The following is a 21,847-nucleotide window of genomic DNA, read 5'->3' as shown; positions in this document are numbered from 1 at the left end:
TGGAGGACCGGCTCCCGGGTGTCGACTCTGACACCGACTCGGATGGCACGGAGTATGACTCGCATGCCACAGAGTACGACTCGGAAGGCACGGAGTATGACGACAAGCTCTCCGTGTACCGACCACTGCAGCCTCCACCCGCGTATCATCCGGCGCGGGTGGCGCAGCAGCCGCCACCGTACATCTCTTGTGCGCGACACAGTCGCCCACTAGGGGCACTGCAGATCCAGAGGCTCACCGTCCAGCGCTCACCGGCGACGGCGCCACCGCCCCATGGGGTTATGTCAGAGAGGAAGCGGTCTCGCACAATGTTCACCGCCGACCAGAAGCTGCGGATGCAGGAGTTGTCGGAGCACCTGGGGTGGAGTCTGCAGAAGCGCGACAAGGACATCATCGAAGCAATGTGCCACGACATCGGCGTCAGCAAGAACATCTTCAGGAACTGGATGAACAACAAGAAGCGCAAGTACCCCAACGGCCACGACGGCTCCGCTGCAGCCTCCTCGGGCGTCGGACCATCCTGTCTCCGTCTCCCCCCACCACCGTCACACCACTAGTGTTAGAATAAATCTTGTATGTGCGTCTAGTTTCTCTGCCATGGCAACATTCAGCCATGGGTTGTTTTTCGGCTGCCATGACAAGCCTTTTTTATGTTAATGTTTTTTGCTGGTAGGCTCAACTACTTTGAGCGATTTCCGTGGCGCGCTGGATCTGTTCGTGAGATGGTCACGAACCTGTCGGGGCCGTGGGCGTTGCAAGTTTCCCTTGTATACCAGAATAAAAGGAGGTGAAAAAAATAAGAAAAGTCGCAATTGCACGCGCTGCAGAAAACTCTCTGTGTCTCTTTGTTCTTCGTGTTCATCGAGCGAGTGTGAGCCGTTTGTGTGTGAGAGGAGATTGCCGCAATTGGCATTGAAGCCTTCTTGCGTGATGAGAGACGACCAAACAAGCCCCCTCGGCAACACCGTGAGCTAAGATCACTAGTGCCGACGAAGAGTCATGGTGGATCGTGAAGACTCGGGTGGTGTGCGAGGGTGGGGGAGGCATACCCTGTCCCATGCCCACATGTACCAACTACAAACATTGGGCCCTCCTGATGCAAGTGATGCTCGAGCGCCACTGGGAGGCGATCGAGGTTGGCACCACCATCCCGAAGCGACGGCCGGCTAGCCCATAAGGTAGTCCTCCATGGTGTTCCACTGGAAATAATGACGATACTCACCACCAAGCCCACGGCCAAGGACACCTGGGACACCCTGAGGACGATCGCCTTGGAGTGGCACACGTCTATGAGACCACGCTCGCGACACTGTCCAAGCATTACAGTGACATCCGATTCACCAACTGCGAGATGGTGGAAACTTTGCCATTCGCATCACGAGCATGATGGTGCAAATGGTGCAGCTCAACCAGACGACCCGGGAGAAGTGCATTGTCCGTAAGTTCCTATCCGTTGATTCTAAGAAGTACTCGCAGATTGCCCTGTTAATCGAGATGCTCGTCGACCTCGACACACTCACTGTCGAGGAGTTAACGGGGTGCCTGGAGGTGGCAGAAGAAGCAGTTCAAAATAAACAAGATCGATAATGTCGTGGGTCGATTGTTCCTTGATACATTTCAAGCATATCTATAATTGTTATATGATTCATGCTATATTGCTATCAATTACATACACTTCGGACATACTTTGTATCAACTTTTATTGGACTAACATATTAATCAAGTGCCAAGTGTTAGTTCCTATTTTTTTGTCTTTTTTCACTTTCAGGAAAATCCCTATAAAATCGGAGAAAAAATAGTTCAAAAATAGTTCGCGCAGTTTCACATCAAAAGAAGATCCAGGAGCCAAGGCCCGGCCCCAAGGGCCTCCTCAGGTGTGTAGGCAGCTAGCGATGGTGCCCTGGGCCTCTGGGCGTCTACAGCCTGGGGCATCCTCCCATGTGGATCCGGTGCCCGATAGTCTTTATATACCGCCAAACTCCTATCTTAATTACCGATGATTTTTTTGGCGTGTCCACGTCGCTTTTCTGAGGCGATCTTCGTTTTCTCTCTGATTTGGCACTCTACAGAGGGGTGAACCTTCATCTTCAACCTGTACATCAACTATTGTTGCTCTCATGGCGATCTAGGAGTAGTTCCCATTCAAGGCTACCGATTTGTGCTAGTAGCTATGTGTCATGTATCTCTTCTTGATCGTAAGAATTGCCACCATGATTAAGATCTTTTGCATTGATGATTAGTTGAATTGTATGATGTACCTCGTGTGATAAGTACTTTTATGGATCAAATCTTGTTCATGTGATATTCTTGAACTTAAGGAGTTAATGAGAACCCAAATCTCCAAGAGTAACAAGTGTTGGTGAAGAACGAGTTGGGAAATCACGAGCGGGTCTTGTGGAAGTGTATGTCGAGTGAAATTTTTTCAGACCCCAAAGAATCAAAGTGTTTGGGTGGAGGGACAGGAAGTAATCGATCTTTTACGGTTTGGGAAGAGTAGAGCAAGCTCAAGTCAAATGTTGGAGTTGAGAGGTGGTAGAACAGGGGCCAAATTGACCGTTGTTCTGGAGGGGAACCTGGGTGCCCAGGTTATTTGCCCTGGTGTCCAGGCTCTTTAGCGCCATCTGAGTGCCCAGAGTAGGGACTTTGGGTGCCATTGGTATTTAGTAGGATAAAACCCACTCTAGGGACCCATGGATTCACTATCCGCGAGAGTCGGCCTATCTAGAGAACCTTCCTCTTGTGATCTGGGGACTCCGGCTACCCAGAAGTCCGTGAGTTTAGAGACCCTGTGTGTCTAAAACCCCTCTCACCATTACGAGGAGCAGGTCCCTGTACCCGAGGGACCCGGGGTATCAACAATTGCCAAATATTGGCCTATGGTTTTACCCTACTCCCTCTGGTCCTTTTTAGTCTGCATATATTAGTTGTCATGGATTATATAAGAATGTTCATTGAATATTTAAAAAAAATAGTGAATACAAACATTTCTAATTATTAATAACGCATGAATATGTGAATCTAACTTTTATTATTATGACTAACATTTAGAGAAGTTTTACATTTCTTTAGAAAAGAAAAACACGTGCTAAATGGGCCACTGGTTGTAGTCCATCTAAGCAACACAAGTCTTTTTATTTACAATTCCTTTGTTAAAGATTGCAAAGTTTGTATAGAAATGTTGTTCGTGTACTGGTCAACGCAGCTTGTCTTGGAGCTGCAGGTCACAGGTTCGACTCCGTCGTGTAATGTTTTAAATTTTAATTTTCCTTGTATACTGACAGATGGGGCCCATTAGAGAGATATATATATTATTCAAGTGATAAAGTCTTGTCGCTACAAGTGGGCGCCATGCCACGTCAGACAAATACGATGCCATGTCAACGCACTATACAGCTACATATTAGATTAACACCGTATTTACAGGCGTGTGCCAAGTTCTAGGGCCAGTTCGGCGTATTTTTCAAGTTTAGACACTAAACTGAACATGTATGGCAAGTTTAGGCACCACCGATGCAATTACCTTCTTTTTAGAAAGTTCAAAAATTTCCAAATGTTCATGAATTATTAAAAAAATGTTCATGATTTTAGATTTTTTTTGTGAATTTCAAAAGAAGTTCTTTCGATTTGAAAAATGTTCTCAGATTTCAGCAAGTGTTTCCGAATTTAAGAAAATGTTCACAAGTTTGATTTTTTTCTTGGAATTCATTTTTTTTAAGATTTCATAAAATGTGCACAAATTCAAAATATAGACGAATTAAAATAAGGAAAAGCAAAAACACAGTCCAAGGGAGGTTCTAGAACCTTGCTAAGGCCTTTTCTAATGCATGAGTACCTAGAAGAGGTGCTAATTGTATTAAATGTCTTAGCAACAAAAATCTTGAATGCATTAGTGCTTAGTCTTTTGTTGCTAAGCTCCCTTCGTTTAATTAGGTGTAGATTCTGAATTGAGTTCCCACCTAGGTACATGTGCTTAGCACCATTTCTTTCTGAGGTCATCATACTACTCTCTCTCTCTCTCCTTAATGAACATGCAACATCAGATGTTTTGCCTAGTTGCAACCTTAACACCCTTACAAGGTGGAGCATTCGGAGGGGCCTAAAACCAATGGGAAAAAGACAGACTCTTTAGGATTTGTTCATGGATCGCCATAGGAGCCCCCAAGTTCACGTGCGAATAGGACCAGCCACATTGCACAATCAATCCGCTCCCTGCCATGTGGGGCCATGAACGTGGAAGGTACCTCAATGCATCACGATGTTCCATTTAGTGGGAGTTTAAAATATTTAGAGACTAGACAATGAAATCAAACACAAGACGCCATTGTTTAAAATTAGAAGCTTCGATGTGATACCTACAAATTCTCAAGCTCATGTCATGCGTAATTAGGAGACTAAACCCAAGTAACAATGTTTGTCAAGCTTGCATATGAACTTGTGTACAAATGGGATGTAGAAAAGGGGTATGCATTTTTATATGCTTCTAAAAGTAGTAAAAGAACTGAAACATGCAATATATTATAATTCTATAATGTCATAGCAAAGAGAAATTTTTCTATGGATAGAATCCGTAAACCTAGGAGTCCATTCCCAAAATCTTCCTTTTGTTGGGTGACTTCCGTAATGATTTGTAGACTTTTGTATTGATGTCATTTATAAAAAAAATTGAAAGAAGGAGTTTCCTCGTTGATTTTATTAAGAAATTGATGGTTTTCTTACAACACTCAAATCCAAACATAAAAACAACATTGCATGCAACAAGGAAACTTAAAACAGTGAAACTTCATCCAAGCATCACTCCTACTCACAGTTTTAAATAGCGCCATGTAGCATTTGTAAGAGCATCATGCTAAGTCATTTAATGCCATTTAGCACACTAACACTTCTACCGCTATTTTCCATAGCCAACTATTTAAAACTTTGCTCCTACTTAACAACTACAACGGAGTTAGAAAAGCCTCTGAATCACATCACCCTTACATCAAGAAGAAGGTTTGAAGACCAAATTAGGCAACATGCCCTATCAACAAGTGATCATGCATCTGTGACGGATTCCAACCATGGCTCCTTACATAGTCGTCTTGCACCACGTTGTTGATCATCAGGGTCACCTACTCAATTCTTCCTTTCTCTTGGCTTTTATGGTGTATTGTTTTTAGAGGTTTCCCTCCGCATAGCAAGTGCAATCATGTTACCATCTTTCTGGCCTTTGACCCTTTCGTATCTTCTAACAGTTACAACATTGGACCCATTTGCTGCTCCAGCTTTCCCCAGCCCGTGCCTTCTCGAACTTGGTATTAAAGATTCTTGTGACTTCATCTCATCTTCCCCTTCCTCCTAATAGAAATGCAACCTTTCCCGACTGCGCCAGAATCAAACACCAGATCTAGTTCATCACTTTTTTACCACCTTCTCCAATGACATTCTCTTTGACACATACATCTTCTCCCCCAGTTTACTTCTCCAAAAAAAATCCTTATTTTCACCACCAAGATCTTATGAGCTTTGATATTGATTTACTTGTGAGATGGAGGAGAATTTAGTAGTATTGAGCATGACCGTGTCAAAATTTGGCATTATAACTGCCCCTTCCTCAAATAAGACCACGAAATGGAAGTCATTTCACTTGTTTTCACCCATGAACTCAGCTTCATCTCCAGCCTTATGCTTTTTCTGCATCTAGACAGGAGTTCCTCCTACCATTCTGACCCTCATCATGCACCAATTGCCAAATTCAACAACAAGCTCAATCTGATAATACATATCACACATGCATAAAACTGATATAAGGCTTCACATAATATTTCAAAGTCAAAGCAAACATTTTTCAGATCATGAAGAATTTGCATTTCTACACTATCTTTTTTGCATGTCTACACTATTTTTTGGAAAACAAGGATTACCCCCCGACTTCTGCATTGAGCGATGCACACAACCATCTTTATTGGATTATTTAATAAGATCTTATAAAATAAATACATAGATCAATCCAAAATCACCTTCCTCGCAAAATTGTCGCCCTACTACAAGATTGATGATGTGCCCTGACCGTGCGTCACACACACCAAAAAAATCGGTGGCCTCACCAAGCCGCCCGCCAGCTAGCCGGAAGCACCAACCGGTCAAGCACACCCTCAATGTGCACCACATGCACATGCTGTAGAATCTGCCGCCACCTTCTTTCGCAGTCCCATCTTTAGGATCAATCAATGCACTGATCTTATTAGACCCTTCTGCCGTTGAAGCCACCGCAATGCTAAACAGGGCCTGCCTCCTGCACGCGCCCATTGAACGGTATCCAGCATCTAGCCCCCGCTGCACCCTGCCGCCAAGACTCGCCATCGTCAATACTGTAGATGGCACGCCACTCCATCTTGATCACCGCACACGGAATATATGAAGATCTGCGCCCAGCCATCAAGCCAAATAATTGTCCCTCTAACCGATGTACAACCCTAAAAAGATGCCCCATAGATCCCCAATAATAGATCCCGCATGGGAATTATATCGTCTCCTTTGGCTCATCCTTCGCTTTCACCCAGACTATAAACATTCTTTCATTGGACACAACGTCAATCACAAATTTCTCCAATTATATACCGATTATATTTGAAATGTATTAGATCCAATATTTACATCTTATATTATATTATGGGATGGAGGAGAATGACATTTTGTCTGTCGTCTTTCATGGAGGCCCACTTTTTTAAAAATTCAAAATTCAAAAAAATCGGGTTCAAAATATTCTGAAAAATTGTACAAATAAATAAGGATGTGACGCGTGTGTGTAAAATTTTAGAATGAAATACGTTGAAATGCGACCTATACAAAATAGACAAATTACTGGTTTGTGGAGATGATATTATGTGTTAAAAAGGCTCAGATTTGTCTTTTTTGCAAGGCATTTCGTCCTGAAAATTTACGCACTTGCACTCTGCCTTCATCTATCTTCGTAGTTTTTTTCAGAATTTTTTGAAATGTAAAAGTATGAATTTTCATAAATTTTGAATTTTGCATTTGAAGGCCTCCATGCTCCCGACCTCCAAAAAGCAATTTCCGGGGACGGAGGGAGTAATTCTTTTTTATTTATGTTATTTTGCTTGATCATGCAGACGTGCAAAAACACCTTCTACTAATTTATGTATATAATAATAGTATATCATAGCTATCTGCATCGGGATACATAGCTTTCCATCGAGAAAAAAAAAAGCATGCTCATCTAAACCCCGGGGGCTTGAATATCTGGAAGTCGGACCTGTGAGACACAAGCACCAGCAGCAGAGCCACAAGGGCCGCGACGCCCCACGGCGACGTGCCGGAGCCGCCCTCGGGCTGGCCTCGCCATGCCGCGGGCACGGCGACCCTCCCCTCTCCGTCGAACAGCACATGCTGCGCGAGCACGCCCAGGGCGAGGAGTCCCAGCACCATGAGCACCCAGAAGCCTGCCTGGGTGCGATGGCACAGCTGCTCCTCGAACTCATCCATCTGCCACGAAAGGTAGAGGAAAAAGGTCACGATGCCGGTGACGGCGAGCACCGGCGCCGGCGGCAGGCCGACGGCGAGCCAGCCCTGCTGATACTTGCCCTCGTCCATCGGAGCTTAATTTGGGACGTGTGGTCTGGGATCTACTGCGTGCCTGGCTTCCCTCAGCTATGCGTGTGGTCATGTGTTCCGTATCTGCTGTGTGCCGGGCAGCGGCGTTATATGGAGGAGGACCGGAGGAGAGACGTGGGCGGCCAGTGCGCGCTTTGCTTTTGTGGCCATGGGAAGGAGTGGAAAGCTGGTGGATGCCTCCGGAAGAGAAGGCGGCACCGCGTGTCTTCTCTGACGGGAGCTTTCGAGATGGCTACGAGACAGTCGGCGGTCGGTCGCTGGCGCCTTTCCAGGATTCCCCAATCTTCTCCGGATGCTCTACTTTGCGAGAAAACCGTTCATTTCTTCGCTTGGAAACCTACCCGTGAAAAAGGAAGAAGGGATTTCATTTTAGCAAAACGAAGAAGGGATGGAGAACCTGAAATATCGTGCCGACTCCTTTTTTTTAGAAGGAGGAAATATCATGCCGACTAGGGCTGACCGCGCTCGACTCGGACGGGCATCACAACAGGCCCAACCTGGAAACACTAAACCCAAGCCCAGCCCAGCCTAAACATAAAAAAATGAACTAATTATTTAATAAAAGTTGAAATATATTAACATGCGTATTTTCTGAATAAAAGGTTTGTGGGCAGGGGAGGTCCTATTCGGCACCAGCGACGAATTAGAGCGGGAGCGCTCCCATGCCGCTCAGTAGGAGTCACTCTGTCCGTTTGGTACACTCGCTCGATCACTTGCTCGTGTTTTTCCTAGTTCACTTGTATCATATGAAAGAAAAACACTCCACCTGCTGGTTACAAAATTTTTCTATATTTAATATGGATCGGAGGGAGTAATAGATTTGAAAGAAAAAATGCTCAAGAATTTTAAAAATGTTGGCTTTAAAAATATCATGAATTGAAAATTTTTGTGAATTCAGAAAAATTACTTGAATTTTACTTTAAAAAATGCCACTATGAAAAACTGTTCAAATTTTTGAAACATAACTCATGAATTTTAAAATACTCATAAAATTAAAAGATGTTCAGGAATCTTAAAAATATCCAACAATTTGAAATAATGTTCCTTTTTAAAGGAAACACGAATGTAAACAAATACAATTGAATTTAAAAACTGTCACATATTTGAATTATTTTTTGAAGAAAAATCAAAAACATTAATAAAAAAATAAAAAAGGGAGAACAAATGACAAAACCGAGTAAAAACACAGAAATAGAAAATCTGTCTGGAAGTTTCGCAAAACCGGTTGAAATGAAAGTTTACATGGGGCAGCCTTTTGAAAGTGTGTTCGCAGGAGGGGATATGCGCCAGGTATGCACGCAGCGAGACTAGCATCCGTCTCGCCTGAATGCTTTCCTGGCGCACACTTATACGGCGGCCAATAACATGTTTACTCGTTTGTTCGTTTTTCTTTTTTGTTTGGTTTTCTTATTTCTTCTCTGTTTTTTTTTTTTGAAGGTGCCTCTGGTTTTCTTTTGATTTCTTTGTTTTGTTGTTGTACTTCATTTTATTGGTTTTTCTTTCTCTCTGTTTCTTTCATGCTTATTTCAGTTTTTCTTTTCTTTCCCATTTTTCTTCTTTTACGGTTTTCTTACTTTCTTGGTTTTCAAAAGTATTCTTTCGTTTTTATGGGTATTCATTTCTTTCCTTTCCTTTGCACTTGTTACTTCTGTTTTCTTTTTTTTGTTTCATTTGTTTCATTTTAGGTTTGCGTTATTTTTTTTGCTTTCCTTTGTTTCGTTTGGTTTTCATTCTATATTTTTCATATGTGTGCAGAACATTTTTCTAATATATGTTCATCACTTTTTAAATACATGTTTAACATTTTTTAATACATTATCAACTTTTTTCTATCCACATTTTAAACATTTATCAAATTGCTAATTAGTACTTTGGATTTAAATTTATTTAATAAATGGTCATAAAAAATTCTGCACACATTTTAACATTTTCAAATGCTTGATTAACCTTCTTTTAATACATGGTCGATTTTTTTCCTATACACATTTAGTATTTTTCACATGCTTGATTAGATTTTGTTTCAAATGCAAGATAAACATTTTCTAATACATGACCAAAATTTTTCTATACACATTTTCTTGTTTTTAAAATGCTTTATTAACATTTTTTAAATGCATGATTAATATTTTTCAAATACTTGTTCACATTTTTTCAAATGCTCAATTAAAAATATACATCTCGCTATAAGTGAGACACTAGCAAAAAGGCCCGTGCGTTGCAACGGGAGAGAAAAATACCATAAGCTCTTAATTTACAAAAAATATTCTATAATCTGAGAATTTGTAGCTATTTCTTAAATACATGAAGGTTTGTTAAAAAGGTTGCTAAAAAGATACAAGATTTTTTAATCATAAAAGGAGATTTTTTTTTGTCTGCAAAAGAACAATTTTGTATGGTCTCCTGTTGACGCAGGTACTTGCGCCCCTATTTAATCACTATTTCTTGCCATACAAGTCATAGGTATTGGTCCCTATATCATCAATATTTATATCTTATCAAACTTGTCTTTTATTTTATTTTTTGTCATGCATGCTTCCTTTTTACTTTTTTTCATGCATGTCCTCTCTTTTTTCTTCTTATATATAGGAGAATAGCGCAACATCTCATCTTTATCCGATCTCCTCTGCATTTTCTCTTTTATTTATTTTATAGCGGACATCCCATCTTTATTGGGTCCGTCTTTTATTTCTTTTCATGCATGTACTTATTTATTGTGTGCCTCTAGCAAATTTATCTTCAATTTCATGTCCAATCCTGATTTTGCTTAGGTATTCATCCCCAATCTGAATCAATATCGGTATGAAGAAAAGACGGATAATGCATTGTTGATTAACATTGCAGCCTATATAGTATTTTTTTTCTTTTAAATTTTACAGATAAAATAACATCATATTTAGATTCTACATATTTTTCTAATCAAATTCCATATATAACATGTTAAATTTGGAGTTACGGTTTAGACGATATGAGTATTTTAAAAAAAAAATATTTGATATGTATTGCGGGTTTAACGTCGGAAATATCATGAGGTTTTCTACAATAGCATGACGAATTAAGAATACCTATTTCTTTTATTAGTAGGTATAGATAGGGGGATGGAGGAAGGTACCGGATGAGTTCTATTTTGAGTGCCAAATTGGAAAATCCGGTAATAGCTATTTTCATATTTTATGTTGGAGTTTGGATGACAAAGAGGAGCCCGAGCACGGACCGCCAGGTTTGGGCTGCCCATTCTCACGTATAGTGTCGACATTGCTTGGGGAATACAATATGAAGATAGTGAAACTTATAGTTGTAACATGATTGAGATTACTGGTCATCACCAGTGCATTTCCACTACTAAAAATTTCAAGGAACATATTAATGTGTTAGGGATTACCATACGACTAACAATTTAAGGAAAAAATAAATGTGTTAGGGTACCATACAAATACCATTTTTATCATTGTAGAATAATATTCACCTCTTGACTTGTAAATATACAAACATAATTTGTTCACTTAAAGTGCGTCGGTGACACAATATTTACAAAATTGTTCCAAGATGAAAGATCATCAACATTTATTTTGGTGCCTAATATAGAATCAGTGACGTTGATGCCTTGACAAGAGGGAAGTATGAAGCAATCATCAAAGAGATTGTAGCTGCTAGGCCTACCTTTACTCTCTGTAATTTTGTCCATGAGAAGGAAGGCATATATGGCTTCAAATAAGTAATTTTACCGGTGCCGGCATGTACTGGTGTGCAATCCACCATCCGGCACTATTGTCAAGATCTGTGCTGATTTTATACTCTATTTTGTACTAGCAATACACATAGCAATACATGTACTAGTGTCAAATATTGTCAGCTTTTACAGAAGAGAGAGAAAGAAAGAGAGAGAAAGAAAGAGAGAGAGAGAGAGAGAGAGAGAGAGAGAGAGAGAGAGTTAGAGTGGAGAGAACGATGCATGCATGCATTCTCTAACGCCATACATAAGACATGCATTTTATTTTCATCCTCATGTTTTAATAATTCATATTTTTTGAACCAAATGCAACTTTTTGTATATTTGAATTCACGGTGACAAGACCTTCAGAACAAGATCAATTTTGGATATGCTTGAAATATATTTTATTTTATATATTTCAATTATCTTTGAAATCACTTTCATAAAACATTAGATTGCTTAACTATTTTATCAAAAAAAATTCTAGTGTTTCGCTCGTCTTCACAAACTGGAATATGGAACTCACAAAGACACGGATATATTTGATATATTAGTGAAATAGAAGTTTAATATATTCTTAATAATAAATTCCGCACAGTGAAACAACCAAATTCTCATATTTCAAATAACCAATTTCACATATTTTGACGCTGTGGAATAGGCAACTTGACAAACACACTATATTTTTTGAGTGAAATACGTGGATTGCAACGCTAAAATTTAGACGTGTTTGAAATAGTCAATTTCACATATTTTAAATAACCTATTTCAGACATTTCACTATTTTTGTTTTTTTATTTCAATTATCTTTGAAATAACTTTCATAAAACATAAGATTGTTCCGCCATTTCATAAAAGTGCTTTTGACTCTTTCATCAATTTCAAAATTTATTTCGCTCATTTAAACAAATTCGCTCGCTTCATAAAACAGATTCCGCTCGTTTCAAAAATTATATTTCCTCGTTTGGAAAACAATTTCACTCATTCAAACAATGATTTCACTCAATTCATAGAATTGGTGTCACTGAATTCGAAAACCCTATTTCACTTATTTCAGAAAAAAAAATCATATGTATGGAAAACAGGTTTCACTCAATTCAAAATACCAATTTCACTTCTTTTAGAAAACTGATTTCACTCATATGTATGAATAAAAGTATGTTTGTTGCGCGGGAGCGGAGAGAGACAATATATTTTATTCTGCTATATGCATGCACTTCTAATGGACCTAGTCGTACGTTTTTGCAGAGAATATGAGAGATGGGCTGCCACGAATATGGGTTATACACATTAATGGTCTCGCTTAGGCACAGATCATAAAGTATTTGGACGGTGGATGCAGCGCCGGTATATACCAGAACCGGTAAAAAGGTGTTTGCTTACATGGCTTGGCCAGCCCCATGATCCCTTTTATATTCCCATGAACATTAATCATAAAACTTAAAGTGTTGTGCCCAAAAATAAAATAAAAATCGAACGTTCAAGGTTATTAATTCACTTAAACTCACAATACCCCTAGAAAACTTAAACTCGCACATGCATCTTTTTTTTGGGGTTCCTCCGTTCTTGCATGCCTGCATATCTTCCTGCCATTAGAAACACGTGCGTGATGCGAGCGACATTAATCCTGCTCAAACCATTCCTTACCCGAACGTACGTGCTGAATAGAAACGTGCACGTGCCCTAAACTCCGGCCGGCTCGCCGCACGGCCGTCACGACGAACACATGAGCTATATTGGTTCGCCGGCCAAACCCGATCGACAACGTGTAAGACGTGCTGTTCCATCCTGGGATTCTCTGATGAGGACATGGCACGTAAACGCAAGTACGTGTGTACCAGTTCATCAGCTGTATCACCTCTCGGTGTCGGCTTGGCGCCAAAAACAAGCCCCTTTCTGGCACGTAGCTAGCTTTGTCCAGGGGGTGATGGGACCCTTTGTACCTAACCATTTACCGCGGCCCGAGGGACGCGTTGAAAAGACAAGGCTTGGTTGCACCGGCCGAATTGACGCGAGGTATATCTTTGCCGACTCGATCGAGCTTGGCGTGACACCGCAGTGAATAAGCGCGTGTTAGACCGACCGCGGTAAAGCCAGACACCAGGCAACATAGTCTCAGAATAAACAACTCAAGTTTAATAATACAATTTTATTCTAAAATTAATACAGTACTCCCTCCGTCCAGATGTATTGGGCGCCTAAGGAGCTGCACCATGATCTAGGTGTGATTGGATTGACCGTTTTATTGGATATAATTAGCATTAAAAATCTTGTAAGCTGAGCTAATTGATTGCAATTCCTTCACCTTACCAATCAACATGCAGCACGAAACGCATGCAACCAGAGTTATTGCCCATAAGATTGAAAACTTGTGCATGAGGGTGAAGCGAACGAGGCACGGGAGTGATACGAGGCTGATTTAATTCCTTCGCGTCTTACTCATTTGAAAATTCTAAAATCGCTAAGATGCCCAATACACCTGGACGGAGGGAGTACAAAGTTAAGACAATTTTATTTTAAAATTAATACAGTATAAAGTTAAGACATTTATTTTGAAATGGATGGACATGTTTTCGGCGAAGCTGGATATTGGAAGAAGGTTCGGAGGCGCTCGGCTGCTTACACCTGGTCGAGGAGGAGGACGCAAGGAGAGGAAGAGGCCACGTCGCCGTGTTCGTCGGCGGCCAGTCTCGTGTCGTGGACTCTGCGCCGAACCGTGTCTGTCCGCCCGCCAAAAAGAGAAACGAACCGTGCCTGCCCCCCGCGCGCGCGGCGAAACCCTACCGTGCGCTGCCGACTCTGCCCTCCCAAAACGGAAAGAACCCGGGAGGGATAGCAATAGGATAAGCGTCCCCGTACGCGCTGTCCCGCGCCTACACCGCCAAGGAAGGCCACGTCGCCGTCAGGCGACACCACCGAGGCCCGGCCGCTCACTTGCACCAGCCCGCATGCAGCCCCGCCACATCCATGCAAGCGCCAACTGTACGCGCTACTCGCCTCGCCGGCCTAATTCTCTGGCCGCCAAGAATAGCTCCACCTCGTGGCACAACAATGGCCGCCGATCAGTGTAAAAAACCCAGAGGACAAAATGGGTTTACGCGGGGCCGCGCGCGCGCGTGCGTGCGTGGGTGGCGGAGTCTATATATACAAGTACGCGGTGTCGCGCTAGCTAGCTTGGGCATCGAGAGCGGCCAGCAGCACAAGGGACCTAGCTAGCTAGCCTGTTGGTCTGGTGGATCATGGCGGAGAGGGGAGGAAGCGGCGAGGGGTCGTCGTCGTCGCCGGGGAAGAAGGCGAGGAAGCCCTACACCATCACCCGGCCCAGGGAGCGGTGGTGCCCCGAGGAGCACGAGCGCTTCCTCGACGCCCTCCTCAGGTGATCACTCTGCGTCTCTGAACAAGCTAGTAAGTCTGAAACTTCGACTCCTCGCTGAATCAACTGGCCATTTTGTGCGCTTTTCCAGGTTCGGCCGCGACTGGAAAAAGATCGAGGAGCACGTCCGCACCAAGACCGCGGTGCAGGTAAGTTCAATGCCAATCTTGCGTTCTGACGATTCGAGAAATGCAAGGATTGTAAGAAATGAGATGGAACATTGTGCGCTGCAGATACGCAGCCACGCCCAGAAGTACTTCCTCAAGGTCCAGAGGCTGGGCCTGGCCGCCGGGCTGCCGCCGCCGCAGCACCCGAGCCGCAGGCTCGCCCTGTCGCGGCAGCAGACCTCGCCGGCCGACGGGACGGCAGTGCTGCACGGACAGCCGCAGCATTATCCGACCGGCGCTGTTCAGGATTCCATCGGCTGGAGCTTTCCGGGACCAGGAAACCTTCCAGCATCCAGTGGCAAGTGACTCTGCCTCCCGTCTCCACTTTCTGGGCTCAGCGTTCTGAACCTCTGATTCACTCTGCTTCTTAATTGATCTAACATGGGAGTGTGCTCTGTGTGTGGTTCAGACATGCAGAACTTGGACTGGGCGGGCAGTTCAGGCACTTCAGCCTGGGTGAGCCATGGAGGTGCAGGGAGCCAGACCGAACCATCTGCATCAACACATCCAGGTATTCTTCTGAGCTTTTTTTCCATTTCCACACGCGCACGCACAGAGTTGCAACGAAAACACCATAGTTATAACTTCTGTTTCATATTTACTTAGGTGGCAGCTCATTCATGGGGACGCCGAGCTTCGATGACACGGGCATGGACTGGACTGGCACGGGCAGCACAGGCGAAGCGTCGGCCATCGCCGATGCAGAGGACGAGACGATTCCGCTCCCATTGTCGCCAGGTAAACATGTCATCTTTTGTCTCACGATGGTTAAATTTGTTCTCTGAATCCCATTTCAAAATTTCCTGGTGCCGTACGTTCTTGCAGACGACATGCATTTCACGCGGGTATACCGGTTCATCGGCGACATATTCGACCCGGCCACGCCGTGCCGTATCGAGGCCCACCTGCAGAAACTCAAGGACATGGATGGCATCACAGTCAAGACGGTCAGTGCTTCAGTACTTCACTTTTAGTTACTTTCTTCAGTATGTATGATCATTCGCAATATTCAGTATCCCCTTCTCTGCTGCAAACTAAGAGAGCTCCGTCACGCCCAGCAGATCCTGCTGGTGCTAAGGAACCTCGAGACGAACCTGACAGCGCCTCAGTTTGAGCCCATCGTGAGTGATCTACTCTGAACTCCCCCTCCCTTCTCTGAAAATTGCACTACTGAAGGTAAGTATTCAGCTACCAACTTACCATGTACAATGGCGATTGACTTCCATCTGTTGGTGTTTGTTCTGTGGCGTTTGGACAGAGGCGGCTGCTGTCGAGGTATGACCCGGGGCGAGGCTTGTCTGGCCAGTTATAGAGTGTGCATGCACCATGAAAGGAAAACTACAAGTGAAAGATAGAGAAAGAACGTTCCAAGTGTGGCTGGAGGACTGAAGAGAAGATATGGCAGGTTGGAATAGAATAGATATTGGTCGGCCAGACATGCAGATATAGTCTAATAATGTTTGCTTCCAAGATTTTAGATACAGGACTGAGATCTGCTTGTAGGGGACTGGCTCAGATGTCACAGCATGCGTTCAGAGTTCAGATTGTCTAGTCGTAGTACTGAATTTGTGTGTGTGTGTGTGTGTGTGTGTGTGATGTGCTCAGCTTGAAGAAATGTCTTTTACTGGGAATAGGAAATATAAGAATTCCACTTTATAATTTGGTCTTGGCGTTTGGCATGGCTCCTCGAGAGCTCGAGACAGAGCAAATTCAGGCAAGGAGCCGTGCCAAACGCCAAGACCAAATTATAAAGCTAATTAACTTTGGGAGCTCGAGACAGAGCAAATTTAATTACAAATATAATTTGTTAGGGAACCTTGATTTTCATATATCATCTCTAATGACAGAAGGAATCCCTTGCCTGAATTTGCTCTGTCTCGAGCTCCCAAAGTTAATTAGCTTATAGAAGGACTTGACAGAGTACTTGTTAGAACATACATGTTTGGAGGGATTCCTTCAAACTTTGGAGGGATTCCTTCTGTCATTAGAGATGATATATGGAAAATCAAGGTTCCCCCGAATATACATGTTTTTCTTTGGCTGATTTATTACAACAAAAGTTTAACCAGAGATAACTTAGCTAAGCGTAGGCATGTTGAGGACATGTCCTGTGTCTTTTGCTGTGAACCCGAAACTATCCAACATCTGTTTTTTGACTGCATTGTTGCTGAATCTGTCTGGAATTTAATTGCTGACATCTCTGTGATTGATGTTCCTAACTCTTTTGATCAATTAACTTCCTTCTGGAGGAGAAGAAAACATTATGAAGCCTTGAATATTGTTTCTGCTGCTGCCTTGTGGAGCTTATGGCGTCTTCGAAATGATTTTGTTTTCCAGGGGCGAAGATGGCGAAATATGCGGTGTGTCTTGGACCTGTTGGGGGCGACGATCAAGAAATGGAAAGTGTTATGTTCAGAAACTCAGGGTGCGCTACTTCTCCGGTGCTTAAGGCTTTTGGACCACCGAAGAGGGGAATTGCTTAGGATTGCTTGGAGATCTTAGTGCTTCTTCCCCAATGTGACGTCGCTGGGCTGTAATTGCTGTTAAGCCATTTGGTTTGAACTATCCTAGAGCTTGTAATAGGGCAGTCCTTTAAAACCCTTTTATATCTGCGGCAGCTACTCTCTGTCGTCGAGCGCTGTTTAAAAGTCCGTGCCTGGTTGTTTTGCCTTGGCTTTATATAAAGTTGGGGTGGGGGGAAACCCCTTTTCGTCAAAAAAAAGAGCTCTGTCACGCTGTGCAGATCCTGCTGGTTCTAAGGAACCTCGAGACCAACCTGACAGCCCCTCAGTTTGTGCCAATCGTGAGTGGCCTTCTCTGAACTCTCCTCCGTTCTCTGAATATTGCACTACTGAAAGTAATAATTCAGTTACCATGTAGTATAATGGCAATTGACTTCCATCTGTTGGTGTTTGTTCTGTGGTGTTTCGACAGAGGCGGCTGCTGTCGAGGTAAGACCCCGGGCGAGGCTTGTCTGGCCAGTTATAGAGCATGTGTGCGTGCGTGCAACCTGAAAGAAGAAAACTAACCGAGAAAGGAAGTACAGGTGACATGGATGGCACGGGAGAAAGAAAGTTCCACTGAAGACCAGATATGGGAGGTTGGAATAGAATAGACATTGGTCGGCCAGAGAGATATGACATACAGATATAGTCTAATAATAATGTTTGTTTGGAAGATTTTGGATACAGGACTGAGATTTGCTTGTAGGGGACCTGCATTCTTTCAGAGTTCAGACTGTCTAGTCGTAGTACTGAATTTGTGTGTGTGATGTGCTCACTGGTACCGGCATGTGATGTGCAGCTTGGAGAAATGTCTTTTACTGATAATAGGAAATATAAGAATTTCTCTCTATAATTTTGCCTTGGCGTTTGGCAAGGCTCCGTGCCTGGATATGCTCTGTGTCGAGCCATCAGAGTTGGATGTCCTCCCATGTTGGCTAGGAAAAACACCGGGTATGCGCATGATTCTCACGTCGAACTTGTGTTTGTGTGCCGCGCTTGGCTAGCCGTACGTGTGCAGTACAGCGTGTGTTCTGTGGAGATTTTTTGTAGCAGAGTGTGCTTTTTTTTTTTGAGGTGTAACTAGGGTTTTATTCATCAACCAAATCTGACGGGATACAAATGATGTCTGGTGTGTTCCCTAGCCACACATGTCGACCAATAGGGAGTGTCGAGGCTACTTTGCCAAGGCACGAGCCTCACAATTCGCCTCCCTATTTTCAAAACGAAAACTAACTTTAACAAAGTCTAAAGATCTAGCTTTAATCTCTTCGAGGATACAAGCATAAGAAGATGATTGCGCATCGCCATTGATGTCTGAGACGACTTGCAGGCAGTCTGACGCTATGATCACATGTGATAGATGAAGATCTTGAGCGAGGGCAAGTGCCTCATTGCATGCTTGGGCCTCCAGACTTGCAGCGTCAACTAGGCCTTCGAAAACCACCACCGATGCGCCAATGTAGCTTCCTCCTTTGTCCCTGCAGATAACAGCGCATGCCCCCGATCGTCCTGATCTGGAGACAACGCCATCCACATTCATCTTCGCCGCATCCTTGCCAGGAGGGATCCACTTCCGGCCTCTGGGCTTTGCCTCGCCGCCATGCACTATGGGATCGTGCTTCGATGCTATTTCAAGGTCCTGCAGATACCTGTTAATGAAGCACATGGTAGACAATGGGCTCTGGAATTCATTATCATGGATTGCTCTTCTCCGTGCCCACCATATTGCCCACATGGTGATTAGAACTCTAGTGAGGTCTTGCTGATTCAGAGATTCAAAAAGCCAGAATAGCCATAAATGTGCATCATCACTTCTGTTGGAAATCAGATGTTCCAACGTTTCCTCATCACCTAGAGCCCAGACGCACCATGCCATCCTGCACTCAAACAAAGAATGTCGCCATGAGTCATACTCCGCTTCGCATAAATCACAAACAGGTGACGTGGCCATGTTACGCTCGTGGCGGACTGATCCAGTAGGCAATGACATTTGTGCTAATCTCCACACAAAAACCTTGACCTTAGACAGAACTTTCACTTTCCACAATTGAGGCCATGATCTGCTCTCAGCTTCAGTGTTCGAGTGACTCGGCCTGTGCTCTAGCCAGTCCTCTCGCTGGTGTTTAATTCCACTTATCATCCTATAGGCAGATTTGACTGTGAAGATTCCCCGACGATCGTAGTGCCATGACCAAAAGTCAGGTTGTACACGAGTGCTTAAAGGGATGTTCAAAATAACATCCACATCCGGCTGAACGAAGTTCTCGGTCAGTACTTATACGTTCCATGATCTGGATGTTGCATCAATGAGTTTTGACACTAACGGCGGCGGGGCGGGGGAAATAGAACATAAAGGTCTCAACTTGAAGTCACGCGGCAGCCAGTTGTCTTCCCAAATGTGTGTTTCAGTCCCCGACCCGATTCTCTTTATAAGGCCCAAAGCGAGCACATCTCTCCCCTCCATCAGCGAGCGCCAAACTTGGGAAGGCCGGGCGCCAAGGCTTGCAACCAAAATGTTGCTCTGAGGGTAGTAACGAGCACGAAGAACACACACACTCAAAGACTCCGGATCCTGAAGTAGCCGCCAGACTTGACGAGCAAGCAAAGCAAGATTAAAAAGCTCTATATCCCTGAATCCGATGCCTCCCACATGCTTTGTTAGCACACTCTGGAAGATCTGAAGCGGGTTGGGCTTGGCTCTTGAATGGGGTTTATTTTTCTGGGCACACTTTATTTGCTGGGCAGAATAAGTTATGGAAGTTTCATCTCGGACCGAACGAACAATGGCCAAGGGTCTTATAATGAGCTTACTGGTTGATCCTGATAAGATTGCTCTTTTCCCACAGCTCCTGGAGCAACTAATCAAGGAGTACTCGTTGAGGAGCCCCAGCCCCACAAGGATCACTTTTGATGGGCCGGGAGCGCGCCACTTGACGCGCTCTCAGCTATCACCCGTGTCGCGCGCTGGATGATTCCTCTGGTTTTCTTTTCTGTATGCGTTTTTGACTTTTAGATGATTTTTCTTGTTTTATCGGCTTTTCGTTTTTTTCCTGATTTTTCTTAGGTTTTGGAAAAAATGAGTAAAACGCATTTAAAAAAATTTATGAGAGGCACAGATTTGCAGATTTGCTTTCGCAAGAGGCACAATCATGCCTCTCCGAAAAAGGGGAAAACACGTTTTTCTTCCTTCCACAAGTGGGACAAATTTATTTCTTGCGGAGGCATGGACTTGGTTCTGCGAGAGGCAAAGTTGTGCCTCTCGAAAAAGGAAAAAAATATGTTTTTTTTTCAGGAGAGGCACAGATTTACTTTTCATGGAGGCACGAATTTGCTTCCATGAGAGGCACAGTCGTTCCTCTCAGAAAAAAAATGTTTTTCCTTTTGCGAGAGACACAGATTTACTTCTCGTATAGGCACGGATTTGCTTCAGCATTATGCCTCTTGGAAAAAAAAGAAAAAACATGTTTTTCTTTCTTTCACGAGAGGCATAAATTTGCTTCTCCTGGAGGAGATTTGCTTTCACGAGAGATACAGTTATGCCTTTTCAGAAAGGAAAAAAACTTGCTTTTGATTCATTTTTTCCGTCCTGTTTTTTGGTAAAAAAATAAAATTCGTCGAAACCTATCAACATGAGATCTGGTTTTTAAGATTTTGACGCAAGAAATTCAACAGTAAAAATTGTTCGAGATTTAAAAGCACGGTTTAATAGATAAACATTTTGAATAAATGAAAATCTATGAAAAAAAACTTCCAGGTTGACCTTTGTAAAAAGTATTTCTTAATTGGTGATTTCGCACAGCTCCTAATCCGCGCGTAGACGTTATGTAGCGGCCTACCGTGTACCACCACGTGCTCATCCACCCTTTTTTTGGTTGGCCCATTTTTCTTCCGCTTGGGGGTGTGTAGAGCGGGGCGGTCTGCTCGCTGGTTTTTTCTTCCACCGCTTTTGGAAAGGTTCTAGAAATTCTGTAAACCGTTTTTTCTCTGTTTTCTTTTTTTTTCTTTTCCCTCTTTTTTACTATTTTTAAATTGTTCTCCATCTCCTTCCCTTTTCTTTTCCGTTTTTAATCTCGTAAACATTTTTACAACTTGCAACTGAATTTGTGAACAACTTTTGCAACAGTTTTCAAACACATGAATATTTCTGAATTTGTGGACATGTTTTTGAATCCACAAACATTTTATAAAATTCATGAACATTTTTTGATATTGATGACATTTTTGAATTACAATATCCTTTTGAAATTTACAAACAGTTTTTTTAAATGCATTTTTTGAATTCGTGGACATTTTTGGATCTAGAAACCTATTTTGAATCGATGAATTTTTTTAAAATTCATGAACTTTTTTGATTTCATGAACATTTATTGAAATCTAAAAAACTTGAACAGTTTTTTGAAATCCCGAACGTTCTTTTTCGAATTTAAGATTCATGAAGAATTCTCAAAGTAAAAAAAAGTTGAAAAGAAGTTTCTTTTTAAAG

General features: G+C 42.9%; 2 protein-coding genes and 1 pseudogene across 5 annotated transcripts; 2 read left to right on the top strand and 1 right to left on the bottom strand.

The window, feature by feature from the left end:
- Window positions 1–1,387, top strand: part of LOC119282787 — a 1,809-nt pseudogene extending 422 nt beyond the window's left edge.
- A 3,396-nt stretch (window positions 1,388–4,783) lies between these two features.
- LOC119275308 lies at window positions 4,784–7,778 on the bottom strand. Of its 4 annotated transcripts, none has more exons than XM_037556133.1 (2): window positions 7,253–7,778; window positions 4,784–5,748 (listed from the first exon to the last, which is right to left on the bottom strand). In XM_037556133.1, the coding sequence occupies exons 1-2, from the start codon at window positions 7,588–7,590 to the stop codon at window positions 5,712–5,714; spliced, it is 375 nt and encodes a 124-aa protein (XP_037412030.1). In that variant the 5' UTR covers window positions 7,591–7,778; the 3' UTR covers window positions 4,784–5,711. The 4 variants fall into 4 exon arrangements, with proteins under 4 accessions (XP_037412030.1, XP_037412027.1, XP_037412028.1 ...); XM_037556130.1 differs by lacking the exon at window positions 4,784–5,748 and adding an exon at window positions 5,779–6,319 and having other exon boundaries at window positions 7,253–7,777; XM_037556131.1 differs by lacking the exon at window positions 4,784–5,748 and adding an exon at window positions 5,779–6,401 and having other exon boundaries at window positions 7,253–7,774.
- Window positions 7,779–14,559: 6,781 nt separating this feature from the next.
- LOC119281030 (protein REVEILLE 4-like) lies at window positions 14,560–20,166 on the top strand. Its single transcript, XM_037561681.1, has 9 exons — window positions 14,560–14,696; window positions 14,785–14,842; window positions 14,927–15,095; window positions 15,270–15,371; window positions 15,467–15,598; window positions 15,686–15,807; window positions 15,922–15,981; window positions 18,171–18,315; window positions 20,027–20,166. Exons 1-9 carry the CDS (start codon window positions 14,560–14,562, stop codon window positions 20,164–20,166), a joined length of 1,065 nt encoding a protein of 354 aa, XP_037417578.1.
- The last annotated feature ends 1,681 nt before the right edge of the window (window positions 20,167–21,847 follow it).

Source organism: Triticum dicoccoides, chromosome 3B, assembly GCF_002162155.2.
Source record: "Triticum dicoccoides isolate Atlit2015 ecotype Zavitan chromosome 3B, WEW_v2.0, whole genome shotgun sequence".
NCBI classification, from domain to species: Eukaryota; Viridiplantae; Streptophyta; class Magnoliopsida; order Poales; family Poaceae; genus Triticum; species Triticum dicoccoides.
The sequence above is the reverse complement of the archived record's forward strand: the minus strand, read 5'-3'. Positions and strand labels throughout refer to the sequence as shown.